This window comes from Ranitomeya imitator, chromosome 1, assembly GCF_032444005.1.
Source record: "Ranitomeya imitator isolate aRanImi1 chromosome 1, aRanImi1.pri, whole genome shotgun sequence".
NCBI classification, from domain to species: Eukaryota; Metazoa; Chordata; class Amphibia; order Anura; family Dendrobatidae; genus Ranitomeya; species Ranitomeya imitator.
The window spans coordinates 77,765,833-77,788,194 of record NC_091282.1 but is presented as its reverse complement, the minus strand read 5'-3'; the positions used below and the strand labels follow the sequence as shown (position 1 = coordinate 77,788,194).

Below are 22,362 nucleotides of genomic sequence, written 5' to 3'. Positions count from 1 at the left end.
TCTACCAGAGAAAATAACTACATCAATCATTGGTAGAAAAATATTGGCCTCTGGGTTTGTGTGCCACTCCTGACTCCTGTGTGCGTCATCTCTCAGTCAGTGGGCCATAGAACGCCTATTTTTGGTTTTATTTGTTTTCTAAATTCTCCCTGAAAAAATCATTTTATTTTATTTGGTTTCTAAATTCTTCCTGATAAAATCATATTTTTTTTATTATTTTTTTTTCTAAAGTCTCCCTGAAAAAAAAAAAAAAAAACAGTGGGAGATTAATATTGGCCTTTCTGCTTGTGTGCCAGTCTTGACTCCTGGGTGCGTCATCTCTCAGTCAGTGGGCCATAGAACGCCTATTTTTGGTTTTATTTGTTTTATAAATTCTCCCTGAAAAAATCATTTTATTTTATTTGGTTTCTAAATTCTTCCTGATAAAATCATATTTTTTTTATTATTTTTTTTTCTAAAGTCTCCCTGAAAAAAAAAAAAAAAAAACAACCAAAAAAAACAGTGGGAGATTAATATTGGCCTTTCTGCTTGTGTGCCAGTCTTGACTCCTGGGTGCGTCATCTCTCAGTCAGTGGGCCATAGAACGCCTATTTTTGGTTTTATTTGTTTTATAAATTCTCCCTGAAAAAATCATTTTATTTTATTTGGTTTCTAAATTCTTCCTGATAAAATCATATTTTTTTTATTATTTTTTTTTCTAAAGTCTCCCTGAAAAAAAAAAAAAAAAAAACAACCAAAAAAAACAGTGGGAGATTAATATTGGCCTTTCTGCTTGTGTGCCAGTCTTGACTCCTGGGTGTGCCATCTCTCTCTCTCTCTCTCTCTCTCTCTCTCTCTCTCTCTCTCTCTCTCTCTCTCTCTCTCTCCAATTGTGGTCCATAGAAAGCCTATATTTTTTTTCCTTGATTTGGGTTCTAAAATCTACCAGAGAAAATAACTACATCAATCATTGGTAGAAAAATATTGGCCTCTGGGTTTGTGTGCCACTCCTGACTCCTGTGTGCGTCATCTCTCAGTCAGTGGGCCATAGAACGCCTATTTTTGTTTTTATTTGTTTTATAAATTCTCCCTGAAAAAATCATTTTATTTTATTTGGTTTCTAAATTCTTCCTGATAAAATCATATTTTTTTTATTATTTTTTTTTCTAAAGTCTCCCTGAAAAAAAAAAAAAAAAAAAAAAAAAACAGTGGGAGATTAATATTGGCCTTTCTGCTTGTGTGCCAGTCTTGACTCCTGGGTGTGCCATCTCTCTCTCTCTCTCTCTCCAATTGTGGTCCATAGAAAGCCTACATTTTTTTTCCTTGATTTGGGTTCCAAAATCTACCAGAGAAAATAACTCCATCAATCATTGGTAGAAAAATATTGGCCTCTGGGCTTGTGTGCCACTCCTGATTCCTGTGTGCGTCATCTCTCACTCAGTGGCCCATAGAAAGCATATAGTTTGTTACATTTGTTTTCTAAATTCTCCCTGCAAAAATCTATTTTTTTTTTTTTGGGGGGTTTCTAAAGTGTTCCTGAAAAAAATAAAAATAAAAAAAAAATAATAGTGTGACATTAATATTAACATTTGTGCTTCAGTGACAGTCCTGCGTGTGGGGCATCTCTCTAATTTGCAGCCACCAAAAAAAGAGTGTGTAACATTGGGCCTGATTTTCGCTGTGGTCTCACCAACCTGTAAAGGGGTAGCTAAATCATACTGAAGTTATAGCTCACCGTGTAAGTTGTGTGACTGCAACAAATAACGTTAGTTTGGTTACGTTTTTAAAACAATGAGGAAGTCTAGTGGAAGAGGTCGTGGCCGGGGGCGTTCATTGTCAGCTGGTAATGAGGGTAGTGGTAGTGGTGGAGCATCAGGTGGTCGTGGGGGAAAAAATATTGCACCTAAGTCTGGAGCTGTGGAGCCAGGTTCGTCGTCCGGCTACACAAGGCCTCGAACGCTCCCTTTTCTGGGATTAGGAAAACCGCTTTTAAAGCCGGAGCAGCAAGAGCAAGTTTTGGCTTATCTTGCTGACTCAGCCTCTAGCTCTTTTGCCTCATCTCGTGAAACTGGTAAAAGTAAAAGCAGCGCGTCGTTAGTGGATGTTCACGGTCAGGGACAAGTCACTTCCTTGTCCTCTTCAGCAAAAACAACAACAGAGAAGAATGCAGCAGGCGACACAACGGGTTACTCCATGGAGCTCTTTACACATACCGTCCCTGGCTTAGAAAGTGAAGCAGTTAACAGTCCATGCCCATTACAAATTGAATCTGACATGGAGTGCACTGACGCACAGCCACAGCCAGACTACTATGCTGGTCCTTTGACTCAGACCACAACATTGCCCTCGCAGGGTGCTGATCAAGAATCAGACCCTGATGAGACTATGTTGCCCCATCACGAACGCTATACCACCGAACGACACGGTGACACAGACGAAGTTGCGCAGGAGGTACAAGAAGAGTTATTAGATGACCCAGTTCTTGACCCCGATTGGCAGCCATTGGGGGAACAGGGTGCAGGCGGCAGCAGTTCTGAAGCAGAGGAGGAGGAGGGGCCGCAGCAGGCATCAACATCGCCACAGGTTCCATCTGCCGGGCCCGTATCTTGCCCAAAACGCGTGGCAAAGCCAAAACCTGGTGGAGGACAGCGTGGCCATCCGGTTAAAGCTCAGTCTGCAATGCCTGAAAAGGTATCCGATGCTAGAAAGAGTGCAGTCTGGCATTTTTTTAAACAACATCCAATTGATCAGCGCAAAGTCATCTGTCAAAAATGTTCTACTTCCTTAAGCAGAGGTCAGAATCTGAAAAGTCTCAATACTAGTTGCATGCATAGACATTTAACCACCATGCATTTGAAAGCTTGGACTAACTACCAAACGTCCCTTAAGGTTGTTGCACCCTCGGCCAATGAAGCTAGTCATCAACGCAACATCCCTTCCGGCAGTGTAGGACCACCATTTAGCGCACCACCTGCTGTATCTGTGCAGGTATCTTTGCCAGGCCAAAGCAGTCAGGGTCAGGGAATCACCAGTTTCGTAGTAGGAAACACTGCATCTAGGGCACCGGCGGCAACAATACCATCTCCCACCGTCTCTCAGTCTGCCATGTCCACCGGCACCCCCGCTAGTTCCACGATCTCCAGCTCTCCAGTCCAGCTCACCCTACATGAGACTATGGTTAGAAAAAGGAAATACTTAGCCTCGCATCCGCGTACACAGGGTTTGAACGCCCACATAGCTAGACTAATCTCGTTAGAGATGATGCCCTACCGGTTAGTTGAAAGCGAAGCTTTCAAAGACCTGATGGACTACGCTGTACCACGCTACGAGCTACCCAGTCGACACTTTTTTTCCAGAAAAGCCATCCCAGCCCTCCACCAGCATGTTAAAGAGCGCATCGTCCATGCACTCAGGCAATCTGTGAGCACAAAGGTGCACCTGACAACAGATGCATGGACCAGTAGGCATGGCCAGGGACGTTACGTGTCCATCACGGCACACTGGGTAAATGTGGTGGATTCAGGGTCCACAGGGGACAGCAAGTTTGGGACAGTTCTGCCTAGCCCACGGTCTAGTAAACAGTTGTCTGTAGCCGTTCGCACCCCCTCCTCCTCCTCCTCCTCGTCCTCCTGCAGAAGCAAGAGCTCGTCCACAGACCGCAGTCGCACAAACACTCCATCCGCACCTGCCACTGTTGCACACCAGGTCTCCCATTATGGGGCAGCTACTGGCATACGTCAGCAGGCTGTATTGGCTATGAAGTGTTTGGGCGACAATAGACACACCGCGGAAGTTCTGTCCGAGTTCTTGCAGCAAGAAACGCAGTCGTGGCTGGGCACTGTAGATCTTGAGGCAGGCAAGGTAGTGAGTGATAACGGAAGGAATTTCATGGCTGCCATCTCCCTTTCCCAACTGAAACACATTCCTTGCCTGGCTCACACCTTAAACCTGGTGGTGCAGTGCTTCCTGAAAAGTTATCCGGGGTTATCCGACCTGCTCCTCAAAGTGCGTGGACTTTGCGCACATATCCGCCGTTCGCCTGTACACTCCAGCCGTATGCAGACCTATCAGCGTTCTTTGAACCTTCCCCAGCATCGCCTAATCATAGACGTTGCAACAAGGTGGAACTCAACACTGCACATGCTTCAGAGACTGTGCGAACAGAGGCGGGCTGTTATGTTTTTGTGGGAGGATACACATACACGGGCAGGCAGTAGGATGGCAGACATGGAGTTGTCAGGTGTGCAGTGGTCGAAGATTCAAGACATGTGTCAAGTCCTTCAGTGTTTTGAGGAATGCACACGGCTGGTTAGTGCAGACAACGCCATAATAAGCATGAGCATCCCCCTAATGCGTCTGCTGATGCAAAGTTTGACGCACATAAAGGATCAGGCGTCTGCACCAGAGGAAGAGGAAAGCCTTGATGACAGTCAGCGATTGTCTGGTCAGGGCAGTGTACATGACGAGGTACCGGGCGAAGAGGAGGTGGAGGATGAGGAGGATGATGGGGATGAGTATATTTTTAATGAGGAAGCTTTCCCGGGGGCACGGGAAATTGGTGGCGTGGCAAGGCCGGGTTCTGGTTTTTTGAGGGACACAAGTGACGTAGATTTGCCTGCAACTGCCCCTCAACCAAGCACAACCGCAGATTTGACAACGGGAACTTTGGCCCACATGGCGGATTATGCCTTGCGTATCCTCAAAAGGGACACACGCATTACAAAAATGATGAACGATGACGATTACTGGTTGGCCTGCCTCCTTGATCCTCGCTATAAAGGCAAATTGCAAAATATTATGCCACATGAGAACTTGGAACTAATATTAGCAACAAAACAATCAACTCTTGTTGACCGTTTGCTTCTGGCATTCCCTGCACACAGCGCCCGTGATCGTTCTCACACGAGCTCCAGGGGCCAGCAGACCAGAGGTGTTAGAGGGGCAGAAATCAGAAGTGGCGTTGGACAGAGGGGTTTTCTGACCAGGTTGTGGAGTGATTTTTCTATGACCGCAGACAGGACAGGTACTGCAGCATCAATTCAAAGTGACAGGAGACAACATTTGTCCAGTATGGTTACAAACTATTTTTCATCCCTTATCGACGTTCTCCCTCAACCGTCATTCCCATTTGATTACTGGGCATCCAAATTAGACACCTGGCCAGAATTGGCAGAATATGCATTGCAGGAGCTTGCTTGCCCGGCAGCTAGTGTCCTATCAGAAAGAGTATTCAGTGCTGCAGGTTCAATACTAACAGAAAAAAGGACTCGTCTGGCTACCCAAAATGTAGATGATCTAACCTTCATTAAAATGAACCACAACTGGATTTCAAAATCTTTTGCCCCACCCTGCCCGGCTGACACCTAGCTTTCCTATGAAAAGGTCTTGCCTGTGGACTATTCTGAATGACTTTTCCAATCTCGTAATTTTCTTCACCTGATTGTCCAGCATACGACATGTTTCCACCTCACGAAATGGCCAAACTCCCCACACGGGGCCGTGCTATCGCCACTTTGCGCTTGGACCCTTGAGAGTGCTGTTTGTCTGAAGAGGTGGGTGTGGCCGCTTTTGGTCGACGGCACTGCCACTGGGTCCCTCATAGTACAATAAAGTGTCTCTGGCGGTGGTGGTGCGCACCCAACGTCAGACACACCGTTGTAATATGAGGGGCCCTGTGCCTGTACCGCCGGCCACAAGACAGTTCCCCCCCCCAGCTCAAACAGTGCTCTACCACTAGCAAAATTATCTCTCACAGCTTCACCAATGTGTAGTCTAGCCGCTGACATCCTTCAATGCCTGGCACTGACAATACCATTGTTTTGACATTTTTGTTATGTTAGGCCTTCGAAGCCTGTCTGCGGTCCCTTCTTTCTACAACTACTACACTGACCAGGCCACTGCTGGCCGTGTTACCCTGGAACCAATTTAAAAGTGCCTACAGTCAGCCCAATTTTGTTATGTTAGGCCTTCGAAGACTGTCTGCCGTCACTCCTTCCACTAGACTTCCACTGACCATACACTGCTGCCCATGTACCCCTGGAACCAATTTAAAGTGCCTACAGCCAGCCCAATTTTGTTATGTTAGGCCTTCGAAGCCTGTCTGCGGTCACTCCTTCCACTAGACTTCCACTGACCAGACCACTGCTGCCCGTGTACCCCTGGAACCAATTTAAAAGTGCCTACAGCCAGCCCAAGTTTGTTATGTTAGGCCTTGGAAGCCTGTCTGCGGTCACTCCTTCCACTAGACTTCCACTGACCAGACCACTGCTGCCCGTGTACCCCTGGAACCAATTTAAAAGTGCCTACAGCCAGCCCAAGTTTGTTATGTTAGGCCTTGGAAGCCTGTCTGCGGTCACTCCTTCCACTAGACTTCCACTGACCAGACCACTGCTGCCCGTGTACCCCTGGAACCAATTTAAAAGTGCCTACAGCCAGCCCAAGTTTGTTATGTTAGGCCTTGGAAGCCTGTCTGCGGTCACTCCTTCCACTAGACTTCCACTGACCAGACCACTGCTGCCCGTGTACCCCTGGAACCAATTTAAAAGTGCCTACAGCCAGCCCAAGTTTGTTATGTTAGGCCTTGGAAGCCTGTCTGCGGTCACTCCTTCCACTAGACTTCCACTGACCAGACCACTGCTGCCCGTGTACCCCTGGAACCAATTTAAAAGTGCCTACAGCCAGCCCAAGTTTGTTATGTTAGGCCTTCTAAGCCTGTCTGCGGTCCATTCTTTCAACTACTACTACACTGACCAGGTCACTGCTGCCCGTGTACCCCTGGAACCAATTTAAAATTGCCTACAGCGAGCCCAATTTTTTTATTTTAGGCCTTCGATGCCTGTCTGCGGTCCATTCTTTCAACTACTACTACACTGACCAGGTCACTGCTGTCCGTGTACCCCTGGAACCAATTTAAAATTGCCTACAGCCATGTGTTATTATTTTAGGCCTTCGATGCCTGTCTGCGGTCACTCCTTCCACTAGGCCTCCACTGACCACACCACTGCTGTCCGTGTACCCCTGGAACCAATTTAAAATTGCCTACAGCCATGTGTTATTATTTTAGGCCTTCGATGCCTGTCTGCGGTCACTCCTTCCACTAGGCCTCCACTGACCACACCACTGCTGTCCGTGTACCCCTGGAACCAATTTAAAATTGCCTACAGCCAGCCCAATTTTTTTATTTTAGGCCTTCGATGCCTGTCTGCGGTCCATTCTTTCAACTACTACTACACTGACCAGGTCACTGCTGTCCGTGTACCCCTGGAACCAATTTAAAATTGCCTACAGCCATGTGTTATTATTTTAGGCCTTCGATGCCTGTCTGCGGTCACTCCTTCCACTAGGCCTCCACTGACCACACCACTGCTGTCCGTGTACCCCTGGAACCAATTTAAAATTGCCTACAGCCATGTGTTATTATTTTAGGCCTTCGATGCCTGTCTGCGGTCACTCCTTCCACTAGGCCTCCACTGACCACACCACTGCTGCCCGTGTACCCCTGGAACCAATTTAAAATTGCCTACAGCCAGCCCAATTTTTTTATTTTAGGCCTTCGATGCCTGTCTGCGGTCCATTCTTTCAACTACTACTACACTGACCAGGTCACTGCTGTCCGTGTACCCCTGGAACCAATTTAAAATTGCCTACAGCCATGTGTTATTATTTTAGGCCTTCGATGCCTGTCTGCGGTCACTCCTTCCACTAGGCCTCCACTGACCACACCACTGCTGTCCGTGTACCCCTGGAACCAATTTAAAATTGCCTACAGCCATGTGTTATTATTTTAGGCCTTCGATGCCTGTCTGCGGTCACTCCTTCCACTAGGCCTCCACTGACCACACCACTGCTGTCCGTGTACCCCTGGAACCAATTTAAAATTGCCTACAGCCAGCCCAATTTTTTTATTTTAGGCCTTCGATGCCTGTCTGCGGTCCATTCTTTCAACTACTACTACACTGACCAGGTCACTGCTGTCCGTGTACCCCTGTAACCAATTTAAAATTGCCTACAGCCATGTGTTATTATTTTAGGCATTCGATGCCTGTCTGCGGTCCATTTTTTCAACTACTACTACACTGACCAGGTCACTGCTGCCCGTGTACCCCTGGAACCAATTTAAAATTGCCTACAGCCATGTGTTATTATTTTAGGCCTTCGATGCCTGTCTGCGGTCACTCCTTCCACTAGGCCTCCACTGACCACACCACTGCTGCCCGTGTACCCCTGGAACCAATTTAAAATTGCCTACAGCCAGCCCAATTTTTTTATTTTAGGCCTTCGATGCCTGTCTGCGGTCCATTCTTTCAACTACTACTACACTGACCAGGTCACTGCTGCCCGTGTACCCCTGGAACCAATTTAAAATTGCCTACAGCCATGTGTTATTATTTTAGGCCTTCGATGCCTGTCTGCGGTCACTCCTTCCACTAGGCCTCCACTGACCACACCACTGCTGTCCGTGTACCCCTGGAACCAATTTAAAATTGCCTACAGCCATGTGTTATTATTTTAGGCCTTCGATGCCTGTCTGCGGTCCATTCTTTCAACTACTACTACACTGACCAGGGCACTGCTGGCCGTGTACCCCTGGAACCAACATCAGAAAATATAAAAATAAGTATTTTGCTTATAAAAAAGAAAATACTGGTGAGATATCAAATGCAGACATTTTAACATTAAAAACAAACACACAACTCTAATCTGGTACAGTACTAAAAATGGCCACCAGCTACAATTACTTTCTCCTGCAAGTAGTTAACTGAAAGTTTTTTTAAATTGAAAACACACATATGGCATCCACCGAGTGTTGTCCTGTCGCGTCTTCTTTATATTATTGCCGAGAAGATGCAAAATAATGAAAATAATAAAATCATTAATTACCAAAATAATAGAGAAAGTCAACACCACATTGCAAATAAACATTCATTCCAAATAAAGAAGCAGGGCGCGTCCGAGGGTGAGTATATACCTAATAAGAATATAATCACCCTCGGACGCGCAATGCTTATTTCCAACAGCCTTCCTTCCTAAGAATCAGCCCTTCCGTCGTGTAGAGAGACGTTGTGTTACACTCCAAGGTGTTCCCCAGGTTGCCTTTCCTGAGCTTCGATCTTCCGGCTCTCGTTTAGTAGTTCTTGGAAACTACTCTGCATTAGGCCTTCAAATTGGGTATGGGGTGTAGAGAGATGGTGTGTTCCACTCCAAGGTGTTCCCCAGGTTGCCTTTCCTGAGCTTCGATCTTCCGGCTCTCGTTTAGTAGTTTTTGGAAACTACGCTGCATTAGGCCTTCAAATTGGGTATGGGGTGTAGCGAGAGGGTGTGTTACACTCCAAGGTGTTCCCCAGGTTGCCTTTCCTGAGCTTCGATCTTCCGGCTCTCGTTTAGTAGTTCTTGGAAACTACACTGCATTAGGCCTTCAAATTGGGTATGGGGTGTAGAGAGAGGGTGTGTTACACTCTAAGGTGTTCCCCAGGTTTCCTTGCCATTGCTTCGGTCTTCCGACTCTCGTTTAGTAGTTGTAGAAAAGTACACTGCATTAGGCCATACAAAATGGGTATGGGGTGGAGAGAGATGGTGTGTTACACTCCAAGGTGTTCCCCAGGTTGCCTTTCCTGAGCTTCTATCTTCAGGCTCTCATTAAATTGTGGTTAAATGGAACAACTGCATTTGGCGTACTAGTTGGTTTGGGGCCTACTATCGGTGTCTGCCACTCCTTGCTGTTCTCCTCCACTGAACAAAGCTGTGCCGCCTGTTTACTACGGTTGCCAATTTTGAACTGCATTTCGACTACTTACTGATTTGGCCCTACTCTCTGTGTCAGCCTCTCATTCCAGTTGTCCTCCACTGCAATGCCCCCTGGTTATTCCTGTGTTACCAATTTTGAACTGCATTTAGCCCACTTTCTTCTTTGGGCCTATATCTGTGTTTCCACTTCATCGTGCCCATTGCCCAGCCAGTGATAGATGAGTCTGCTGGTACATTGACCCATAACGCAACATTCCCCGTGCACGCTACACAACAACATTGTGACCCTGCTGAAAGTCAGGTTGCTCTTCCCGCATACCATACCACCTTACACGGGGACAAAGAGGAAGGTGCAGATGAAAGTGCAGGTTCCTTCATCAGGTGGGGGGAGGAATACTAGTTGGCGACGTCACTGGCACAGGGCCTCTCATAGTACGCAAAAGTGTTGCTGCCGGTGGGAGGCGCCCCCGCCGTGCAAACACACCGCTGTACTTTGAGGGGCCCTGTGCCAGTGCCAATGCCAACGAGTGGGCCCCCCCTGCTTGCTCAGGTTCACAGCACTTGCAAAGTTGAAATACTTACCTCTCCCTGCTCCACTGCCGTGACGTGGTCCAGATTTCCTGGGCCCACTAATTACTTGAACCAGCCCTACCCCCCACAACTTTAGCCAAATGACCCCCAATTTCAAATGCCTTCCAATTATTATAAGGTAAATTACGCTTGACAAGCTTCATTAAGAAGAATGGATGGTTTTGACATTAAAATGGCCACTCTAGGTGTTTTCCTGGCCCCCACTCACTGCCGACTATGCTGCCCCATTGACTTGCATTGGGTTTCGTGTTTCGGTCGATCCCGACTTTACGTCATAATCGGCCGATTTCACTCGACCCGACTTTGGACATAGTCGGGTTTCGCAAAACCCGGCTCGACTCTAAAAAGGTCAAGGTCGCTCAACTCTACTGGCAAGCTTTGTTCCCTCCAGTTGTCTACCATCCTGGGTTATTACCTGGCTATTTACCTGGATGTCTGTATCTAATTACTGCCGGTCATAACCTTATATCGGTGTTATGTGTGTGTATTTCTGCGCTCTGTTTCTGATCTATTGCTACCTGACATCGGACCTTTGCTTCTGACCATCCATTTGCCTAGCCCCTTTGTCTTAATCCACTACCTTCATGGAATTCTGACCTCAGACCGAGACTTGATTACACCTTTGTCTTTCCCCTTAGTTTACGGTGAGCTTTCTTGGTATCTGACCCCGGACTTCTTGACTACCCTGCCTCACAGCTTGTCCATGAGTAGTGACTAATGCTACACTGTCAACTTGCTCTGCACAGTTTGGCAAAACTTAAGCCAAGAGGAAATGTAAGCGAGTATACATACATTTGCATATAAAGATCTCCATGCTGTACAGTACACATGTCAAACGTTTTTCCAAATCAGACAGCAAGAATTATGATATGAATAATGTACATGATGTAATGCTATAAGCTATATATATAACACTGAGTAAGAAAAGGCCAAGACAAAACATTATTCAATACTATCAAATATGGTGACTTTCAAGATGGTGGAGAGTAGGCTGACATCTCTTTGGTGTACCCATGACAAGCATTGACATTACATAGATATTTCTTTGACCCATGAGTTTGACTTCACTCTACAGTTCTGGTTTTGTAGTTTAGTCCCTGATTTACATCCTCCATTACATCTCCTTGCTTTTTATTCTTACCTGTAAAAGCTGAAGGTCATTGATCCTGAGATCCTTGTCATAACAGGGGTACTTAATGCCTCGTTTAATCCTTATCTTCTGCTGTTCTTGAGTATCTTGCAGTCTGTGTGCACCCAGTATGGCATATGAAGTATTTGCACTGAAAACAAAATACAAAATTCTCCTCGGTCAAAACAGTTTTGTAGAAAAATAAAAACTCTGTTGATCAATATCACTTAAAGGAAGCGGAGCACCTAAATTTTTAACTACAGAAAACCAGAAAGTGATAAATATTTTTTTTTATGATCTGTTTTAAGTTTTAGGGTTTTTTGTTTCTGATGGCTGCCATTTTACATAAGTTGCTGTTCATTGATATGTTTTATGGCAGCCTCACTGAGCGCAGGAATTTATATTATAGTCTGTGTATTCCTCATTGACTTCTATGGCGGAGTGCTGTGTGCGTGCTCTAACCTGTGCATAAATTACTGTGCAGTGAGGGAGAGGAGGTGAGCTGTGATTACCATCAATGTGAATGATGAATTCTCTGTATGCTAAGGATGTTAACTTCTGCAGCAATCCTGCTTGTTATGATAATGAGATGACTGCTGAGGAGTAAAGTTAGACAAAATGAGACATAGGACCCCGTTAGACTAGCTACAATGGTAGTCCTTATCTGATAGACCAGAGCCCTGCAAACCTCCCCCTGCCAGCATCCTTGGCTCCTCTTTTGATTGGCATGCACAATGCTCAGTGTTTGTCACACTGCAACAATGTCAGGGTACCAGATCTACTAGTCTGAAGAAGCATTGGGGATGCCAGGAGATAGGAGGAGGTTTAATACAAACTACCAATAACCAGCAAACAGCATGGCCACTGGATGAGATTCCTGTGACTCATTTTGCTCAACTCTACTGAGAAAAGGCATCTGCAGAACAAGAAGTGTCAGTCTATAATGATGGTCAATAACCAGAGAAAGACCTGCAAAATTTCAAGTTCTTTTCTTAAAATGTAGATAGTGACGTAAAATATTTTAAAATCTTACCAAATTGTACTGAAAACATGTTACCTTTAAAAGCCTAATTCATAAGTTTGTCTCTCTTTATATGCTCTAATAGGGTGTATAAACATTATAGAGGTTTTTTTTTACTTTCCATCCCCTTACATGAGTCATAAGACAGTGGAGAGCCCCACTATTTGACCTAGCTTGTCCATATATTACTTAGATGAACAATTATTGGATTGTCCTGCAGAAAATTCTATTGTTCCCCCTTCAAATACCTTAAAGCGAACCTCTCAGCAGGATTTTGCTGAGTAACCTATAGACACTGTCAAGGTGGCAGTGTTAAACTGATTAAAATGATACCTGGGGTAACGAAATCCATCTTGTGGTTCTTGTCTAATCAGTGTTAGAAGTTTTCAATTAATGATACGCCCGTGCTGTGGGGCAGGACTGTAGGCAGATTCTTATGTTCCTGCTCTAAGCCAGAGAAACCAAGGAGAGACCTGCCCACAGGCCTCCCCAAAGAACAAACATGTTCCTCGTCATAGACACAGACTGTGCTTCGATGTGGCCTGTGAGCAGGTCTTTCCTTGGTTTCTCTGGCTTAGCGCAGGAAGATAAGACTCTGCCTACAGTCCCGCCCCGGAGCATGGGAGCATCTTTAACTGAAAACTTCAACACAGATTACACAAGAACCACAAGAGGGATTTCTCCACCTCATTTTACCCCCTTCCCCCCGAAGCCTGTTTTCAACTTCCTGATCAGGCCATTTTTTTCAATTCTGACCACTGTCACTTTAGTAGGTCATAACTCTGAAATGCTTCAACGGATCCTGGTGATTCTGAGACTGTTTTCTCATGACATATTGTACTTTATGATAGTGGTAAAATTACTTCGACTTGACTTGCATTTATTTGTGAAAAAAACATAAATTTGGCTAAAATTTTTCAATTTTTCAATTTTTAAACTTTAGTTTTTATGCCCTTAAATTAGAGAGTTATATGCGGCGCCCCAGGGTCCTAGTCGTTGCAGTGGTATTGCTTTCCTCTCGGGGAGAGTGATGCTATGTTTGGAGGCAAAGAAGGATAACTGCATCCAGGTATCACAAACATGCAACACATTTCACACTCCAGACCACCAGGGGGAGCTTCTGCTCCTATTTATTTGGTCACTCCCCATATATTTAACTGGTAGTCTGTAGGGAAAGTTAGAATGTTCCAGACCTGAGTCTGAGGTGAACAGAGGGTGCAAGGAGCTGTGCATGCCCTCAGAGCTGCAGCTCTCAGAAAGAGACATTCAGAAGGCAGAACTGTATTGCAGCGAGCGTGAAAGAAGTCAGAGCAAAGGTAAGGATACCAGACGGGGTCCAGCCCTGCACAGGCTGCCTCCTTCTGAGGTGTGAAATCCCAGTAGCCGGAACACCGAGGGAGTAAGGACCTTTATGCTTTACTCCAGAGACCAGCAGGACAGTTAATTGCAAGTTATCTGTCCACACCTACACCCAGGAGGCACGTGGCACCCCTCGGAGGCCGGGGCGTGCTAGAGTCCCTATAAACAGCCTCAAGCCACCAGTTATACGGGTATTGTCCTATCCGACTACGGGGGACGGAGAGAGAGAGACACCACATCTGTGAGACCCTTTTGTGAAGCCATAGGCAGTAAGGGACTATACCACTACAGTGCAAGGGAAGGCTATTGATTTCCACCTGGACAAGGGGACTCTGGACTTGCCTCAAAACCGGCCGGACTCTGCCCTTTAGTAAAAGGTAAAGAGACTGCAACCTTGTGTCCTCGTTCTTCTCTGCACCTCTCACCATTCACCATCTACACACCGGGAAGCCCTGGGGACATACTTCACCTGTGGGAAGGTATACTGGGTCAGCCACCATGACATCCTCCTGTGAACTGCAGGACCCGGTACCAAGTACCCCACGGCCCCATGGGGGCGCTCCAACTTTGACGTCACGAACAGCATCTACTAAACCCCGTAAATCGGGTCATGTGCACCTAAAGACTGTGCCAGAACTGTGCCTAACCATGATTTGTGCTAAAAAGCTGTATGACTAATGAACTGTGATTTGCCGCCAAAAATTCTTGCCAAAACTGCCGCCATTATAGCGCCATGCAGCGTGCAGGAGGAGTGGGGCATGTCATCATGGGAGTAGCTTGGAAGAATGGCACGAAAATGGAAGCCGTCTGTTGTGAATTCTGTTGTCGGGCTCCCTCCTGTGGTCATGAATGGTACTTCGGCTGGTTCTGTCCATGGACTTCCTCTGGTGGGTGTTTCTGAGTTTCCTTCCACAGGTGACGAGGTTAATTCGTTAGCTGGCTGCTCTATTTAGCTCCACTTGGATCTTTGCTCCATGCCACCTGTCAATGTTCCAGTGTTGGTCTAGTTCACTCCTGGATCGTTCTTGTGACCTGTCTTCCCAGCAGAAGTTAAGTTCCTGCTTGTTTTTCTTTGGTTTGCTATTTTCCTGTCCAGCTTGCTATTTTTATTGTTGTCTTGCTTGCTGGAAGCTCTGGGACGCAGAGGGAGCGCCTCCGCACCGTGAGTCGGTGCGGAGGGTCTTTTTGCGCCCTATGCGTGGTCTTTTTGTAGGTTTTTGTGCTGACCGCAAAGCAACCTTTCCTATCCTCAGTCTGTTCAGTTAGTCGGGCCTCACTTTGGTAAATCTTTTTTCATCTCTGTGTTTGTATTTTCATCTTTAATCACAGTCATTATATGTGGGGGGCTGCCTTTTCCTTTGGGGAATTTCTCTGAGGCAAGATAGGCTTTATTTTTCTATCTTCAGGGCTAGCTAGTTCCTTAGGCTGTGCCGAGTTGCATAGGGAGCGTTAGGCGCAATCCACGGCTATTTCTAGTGTGCGTGATAGGATTAGGGATTGCGGTCAGCAGAGTTCCCATGCCCCAGAGCTCGTCCTTATTATTAGAAACGATCAAGTCATTCCGTGTGCTCTTAACCACCAGGTCCATTATTGTCCTGACCACCAGGTCATAACAGTACAGGTGGCCAAAAGTACTAATGCATATCAATAGAGGGATAAGAGAAGTTCTGAGACCATTTTTTTTTCTTTGCAGTGTGTTTTGTCTCTCTTTTCCCCTTTACCTCTGGGTGGTTCAGGACACAGGTGTAAACATGGACATTCAAGGTCTGTCCTCTTGGATGGATAATCTCACTACAGGGGTACAAAACATTCAAGATTTTGTGGTTCAGAATCCGATGTCAGAGCCTAGGATTCCAATTCCTGATTTGTTTTTTGGTGATAGATCTAAGTGCTTGAATTTCAAAAATAATTGTAAATTGTTTCTTGCCTTGAAACCTCGCTCCTCAGGTGACCCTGTTCAACAAGTAAAGATCATTATTTCTCTGTTACGTGGTGACCCTCAAGACTGGGCATTTTCCCTTGCGCCAGGAGATCCGGCATTGCGTGATGTTGATGCGTTTTTCCTGGCGCTTGGATTGCTTTATGATGAACCTAATTCAGTGGATCAGGCAGAGAAAATCTTGCTGGCTCTGTGTCAGGGTCAGGATGAAGCGGAGATATATTGTCAGAAGTTTAGAAAGTGGTCTGTCCTCAGTCAGTGGAATGAATGTGCCCTGGCAGCAATCTTCAGAAAGGGTCTCTCGGAAGCCCTTAAGGATGTCATGGTGGGATTTCCCATGCCTGCTGGTCTGAATGAGTCTATGTCTTTGGCCATTCAGATCGATCGACGCTTGCGTGAGCGTAAAGCTGTGCACCATTTGGCGGTACTATCTGATCATGGGCCTGAGCCTATGCAACGTGATAGGACTTTGACCAGGGCTGAACGGCAAGAACACAGACGTTGGAATGGGCTATGTTTTTACTGTGGTGATTCCACTCATGCTATCTCCGATTGTCCTAAGTGCACTAAGCGGTTCGCTAGATCTGCCACCATTGGTACGGTACAGTCTAAATTTATATTGTCCGTTACTCTGATTTGCTCTTTGTCATCCTATTCTGTTATGGCATTTGTGGATTCAGGCGCTGCCCTGAATTTGATGGACTTGGAGTATGCTAGGCGCTGTGGTTTTTTCTTGGAGCCCTTGCAGTATCCTATTCCATTGAGAGGAATTGATGCTACGCCTTTGGCCAAGAATAAGCCTCAGTACTGGACCCAATTGACCATGTGCATGGCTCCTGCACATCAGGAGGATATCCGCTTTCTGGTGTTGGATAATCTGCATAATGTGGTCGTTTTGGGGTTGCCATGGCTACAGGTTCATAATCCAGTATTGGACTGGAAAACTATGTCTGTGTCCAGCTGGGGTTGCCAGGGGGTACATGGCGATGTTCCATTTTTGTCTATTTCGTCTTCCACTCCTTCTGAGGTTCCGGAGTTTTTGTCGGATTACCAGGATGTATTTGATGAGCCCAAAGCCAGTGCCCTACCTCCTCATAGGGATTGCGATTGTGCAATTAATTTGATTCCTGGTAGTAAGTTTCCTAAGGGCCGATTGTTCAATTTATCTGTGCCAGAACACGCCGCTATGCGGAGTTATATAAAAGAATCCTTGGAGAAAGGCCATATTCGCCCGTCGTCATCACCGTTAGGAGCAGGGTTCTTTTTTGTGGCCAAGAAGGATGGTTCTTTGAGACCTTGTATTGATTACCGCCTTCTTAATAAAATTACAGTCAAATTTCAGTATCCTTTGCCGTTGCTGTCTGATTTGTTTGCTCGTATTAAAGGGGCTAGTTGGTTCACCAAGATAGATCTTCGAGGGGCGTATAATCTTGTGCGTATTAAACAAGGCGATGAATGGAAAACAGCATTTAATACGCCCGAGGGCCATTTTGAGTACCTGGTTATGCCATTCGGGCTTTCCAATGCTCCATCAGTAATTCAGTCCTTTATGCATGACATCTTCCGAGAGTACCTGGATAAATTCCTGATTGTGTATTTGGATGATATTTTGGTCTTTTCGGATGATTGGGAGTCTCATGTGAAGCAGGTCAGAATGGTGTTCCAGGTCCTTCGTGCGAATTCCTTGTTTGTGAAGGGGTCAAAGTGTCTCTTTGGAGTTCAGAAGGTTTCATTTTTGGGGTTCATTTTTTCCCCTTCTACTATCGAGATGGACCCTGTTAAAGTCCAGGCCATTTACGATTGGACTCAGCCGACATCTGTAAAGAGCCTGCAAAAGTTCCTGGGCTTTGCTAATTTTTATCGGCGCTTCATCGCTAATTTTTCTAGTGTTGCTAAACCGTTGACTGATTTGACCAAGAAGGGTGCTGATGTGGTCAATTGGTCTTCTGCAGCTGTAGAGGCTTTTCAGGAGTTGAAGCGTCGTTTTTCTTCTGCCCCTGTGTTGTGCCAGCCAGATGTTTTGCTCCCGTTTCAGGTTGAGGTTGATGCTTCTGAGATTGGAGCAGGGGCTGTTTTGTCGCAAAGAAGTTCTGATGGCTTGGTGATGAAGCCATGTGCTTTCTTTTCTAGAAAGTTTTCGCCTGCTGAGCGTAATTATGATGTTGGTAATCGAGAGTTGTTGGCCATGAAGTGGGCATTCGAGGAGTGGCGTCATTGGCTTGAAGGAGCCAAGCATCGCGTGGTGGTCTTGACAGATCACAAGAATTTGACTTATCTTGAGTCTGCCAAATGGTTGAATCCGAGACAGGCTCGATGGTCGTTATTTTTCTCCCGTTTTGATTTTGTGGTTTCATACCTTCCGGGCTCTAAGAATGTGAAGGCTGATGCCCTGTCAAGGAGTTTTGTGCCTGACTCTCCGGGTGTTCCTGAGCCGGCGAGTATTCTCAAAGAGGGGGTAATTTTGTCTGCAACCTCCCCTGATTTGCGGCGGGTGCTGCAAAAATTTCAGGCTGATAGACCTGACCGTTGCCCAGCGGAGAAACTGTTTGTCCCTGATAGATGGACTAGTAGAGTTATCTCTGAGATTCATTGTTCAGTGTTGGCTGGGCATCCTGGAATCTTTGGTACCAGAGATTTGGTGGCTAGATCCTTTTGGTGGCCGTCTTTGTCACGGGATGTGCGTTCTTTTGTGCAGTCCTGTGGGACTTGTGCTCGGGCTAAGCCCTGCTGTTCTCGTGCCAGTGGGTTGCTTTTGCCCTTACCGGTCCCGAAGAGGCCCTGGACGCATATTTCTATGGATTTTATTTCGGATCTCCCCATCTCTCAAAAGATGTCGGTCATTTGGGTGGTTTGTGATCGCTTTTCTAAGATGGTCCATTTGCTACCTTTGTCTAAATTGCCTTCCTCCTCTGATTTGGTGCCATTGTTTTTCCAGCATGTGGTTCGTTTACATGGCATTCCGGAGAACATCGTTTCTGACAGAGGTTCCCAGTTTGTTTCGAGGTTTTGGCGATCCTTTTGTGCTAGGATGGGCATTGATTTGTCTTTTTCCTCGGCTTTCCATCCTCAGACAAATGGCCAAACCGAACGAAGTAATCAAACTTTGGAAACATATCTGAGATGCGTTGTTTCTGCTGATCAGGATGATTGGGTGTCCTTTTTGCCGTTGGCTGAGTTCGCCCTTAATAATCAAGCCAGCTCGGCTACTTTGGTTTCGCCGTTTTTCTGCAATTCTGGTTTCCATCCTCGTTTCTCTTCAGGGCAGGTTGAGTCTTCGGACTGTCCTGGTGTAGATACTGTGGTGGATAGGTTGCAGCAGATTTGGACTCATGTGGTGGACAATTTGACATTGTCCCAGGAGAAGGCTCAACGTTTCGCTAACCGCCGGCGCTGTGTGGGTCCCCGACTTCGTGTTGGGGATTTGGTTTGGTTGTCGTCTCGTTATGTCCCTATGAAGGTTTCCTCTCCTAAGTATAAGGCCTCGTTTCATTGGTCCGTATAAGATTTCTGAGGTTATCAATCCTGTGTCATTTCGTTTGGCCCTTCCTGCTTCTTTTGCCATCCATAATGTGTTCCATAGGTCGTTGTTGCGGAGATACGTGGCGCCTGTGGTTCCATCCGTTGATCCTCCTGCCCCGGTGTTGGTTGGGGGGGAGTTGGAGTATGTGGTGGAGAAGATTTTGGATTCTCGTATTTCGAGACGGAAACTCCAGTACCTGGTCAAGTGGAAGGGTTATGGTCAGGAAGATAATTCCTGGGTTTTTGCCTCTGATGTTCATGCTGCCGATCTGGTTCGTGCCTTTCATTTGGCTCATCCTGGTCGGCCTGGGGGCTCTGGTGAGGGTTCGGTGACCCCTCCTCAAGGGGGGGGTACTGTTGTGAATTCTGTTGTCGGGCTCCCTTCTGTGGTCATGAATGGTACTTCGGCTGGTTCTGTCCATGGACTTCCTCTGGTGGGTATTTCTGAGTTTCCTTCTACAGGTGACGAGGTTAATTCGTTAGCTGGCTGCTCTATTTAGCTCCACTTGGATCTTTGCTCCATGCCACCTGTCAATGTTCCAGTGTTGGTCTAGTTCACTCCTGGATCGTTCTTGTGACCTGTCTTCCCAGCAGAAGTTAAGTTCCTGCTTGTTTTTCTTTGGTTTGCTATTTTCCTGTCCAGCTTGCTATTTTTATTGTTGTCTTGCTTGCTGGAAGCTCTGGGACGCAGAGGGAGCGCCTCCGCACCGTGAGTCGGTGCGGAGGGTCTTTTTGCGCCCTATGCGTGGTCTTTTTGTAGGTTTTTGTGCTGACTGCAAAGCAACCTTTCCTATCCTCAGTCTGCTCAGTTAGTCGGGCCTCACTTTGCTAAATCTATTTCATCTCTGTGTTTGTATTTTCATCTTTACTCACAGTCATTATATGTGGGGGGCTGCCTTTTCCTTTGGGGAATTTCTCTGAGGCAAGGTAGGCTTTATTTTTCTATCTTCAGGGCTAGCTAGTTCCTTAGGCTGTGCCGAGTTGCATAGGGAGCGTTAGGCGCAATCCACGGCTATTTCTAGTGTGCGTGATAGGATTAGGGATTGCGGACAGCAGAGTTCCCATGTCCCAGAGCTCGTCCTTATTATTAGTAACTATCAGGTCATTCCGTGTGCTCTAAACCACCAGGTCCATTATTGTCCTGACCACCAGGTCATAACAGCCGTCCCCCACAGATACTACTATGTCAGAAGAATATGCCCATCATCCAAAGGGATCCGCCTCCTAGTCTGGGATGGTGGAGGAAGAAAGAACCGCCCTCCAGAAGAGGAGGAGCAGGAACCAGAGGAGGAGGCAGACACAACTCTGGTTGGCAAGATGGCGAGCAGAGGTCACCAGGAGGTGGGGGAGAATACCCGCAGAGCTTCACACAAATCAGAGGCAGAAGAGGCCCCACCGTCATACATGAACCCGGAGGTTCTCGGCATAGAGGTCGAGGAGCTGTGCCGCCAGCTACGGAAATCCTGGTATCGCGCAGCTGCCAGCATCCAGGAGTAGCAGAGCAGCCAGCAGAAGGAGCCACAGCCTGCAGTGGAGGAGACCAGCACCAGAGATGCTGTGGCCGCGGGTAAGCCTGCAGACCCTGCCCCGATAGCTGAGGACACTGCCCTGTTAGTGCCGTCGACTCTCCTCCACCACCACCACCCGGCCGGGTGTGTAGCCGTTTAGCCTGGGACCGGCCCTGGGAGACCTTGGAGACTGCTGATACCCCGCTGCAGCCCACCAAAAAGGCCATAGACATTCAAAGGGAGTGGGTGACCTTCAGGTGGACTCATACCACCACTGACCTGATCAGGTTCCCTGGGGAGGCTCAGCGAGAGGAGGAGCGGATTGAAGTCATCATCCGGCAGAAGTATTGCCGACAGCAGGCCTTACAGCGTGAGCAGAGAGAGAGGGAGGAGGAGCTCAAGCGCCAGGCCGCGCACGAAAAAGACTTACAAGCCAAGGCCCGGGCCAGGAAGGTGGGCCATGGAGACCGGGGCCCATGGAGGTGCGGGACCGTTGTGGTGTTTCGCCTCTATGCCGGGTGAGGTTTCATCAAGGAGCCCGATCTGTACCCGGAGGTCTTTGTGAACCGATGTGACGTGGAGGCCCATCTGTTGGAATGGCATTTAGGCCGTGACCTCTACCCTGGTGACCGCATCACTTATACGCGACATTGGGGAGATAGAAGGTGGTACACCCTCCACATGCACAAGCGTGAACTAAACGAGGGAAGACCGCCTCTTGGAGCCATTGCCACCGGAGGTTCCATATTGCCCAACACAGCCTTCACCTGGCCAGGTGAAAGACACATCTACCTATGACAGAACACCCGTTGTTCTGTATTCCAGATGTGCACGGGCTCTAATGGAAGAGAGGACAGTAAGTATGCAGACGCACTGTATGTGATGCCCGGTAGCCACCCATATCCGAAGGGACTGCCTTTACCGGTGCTACCAGAATAAGACACTCGACATCTGAAAAAGACTGTATATAGTTATTCAACTCTTTTTGCTACTGTTCCAAGTTTATAAACCCTACCAGTGCTTCCATTTTAAGGGGTCTCCTGTTTAAAGGGATCCTTTGTTTACAAGTTGCCTGTTGTTTTGAGAACATTTGAGTCAAGGACAGTGAGTGGCTCACAAACTTTAATTGTAAATAGTTTGCGCCTTCTTTAAGGTGCGTCCTACTGGTTTTACAAGAAGTAGCTTAATGAAAAGACTGTTCCGGATTTTTTGAAAGTTGATATTGCTGCTGTTTAATGATTGACTTGAATGCTATTTGCACTACCTCAAAGAGAAAGGACTTGAATCTTGTTTGAACCCCTTAAAGGGGATGTTTAATCGTTGTACCTAAATAGAATATATTAAAGAGTTAATGTAGTATGAAAGCCGAAGTTTGAATTTAGTTAGAATGATGATTCCATATAGTCGATAGTGAGTACTGATATCCTGACGCACTTTTGATAAAATAAAGAGAATAAAGAAACCCGTGGGAGTTGGTTGAAACTTTGCACTGTGACTCGAATAAAGTTAATGCTTGATTTTGCACTTAGCAGATAGTATATCCGTAATGGGTACTTGGGTTTCATAGCTAGTT

At 46.7% G+C, this 22,362-nt stretch overlaps 1 protein-coding gene across 1 annotated transcript in view; it reads right to left on the bottom strand.

Annotated features, from left to right (window-relative positions):
- Window positions 1-22,362, bottom strand: part of LOC138662606 (granzyme A-like) — a 39,209-nt gene that overhangs the window by 11,849 nt on the left and 4,998 nt on the right. The window contains exon 3 of the mRNA XM_069748426.1: window positions 11,456-11,594. Coding sequence (XP_069604527.1) covers window positions 11,456-11,594 — 139 coding nt within the window. The remainder of the gene's footprint in view (window positions 1-11,455; window positions 11,595-22,362) is intronic.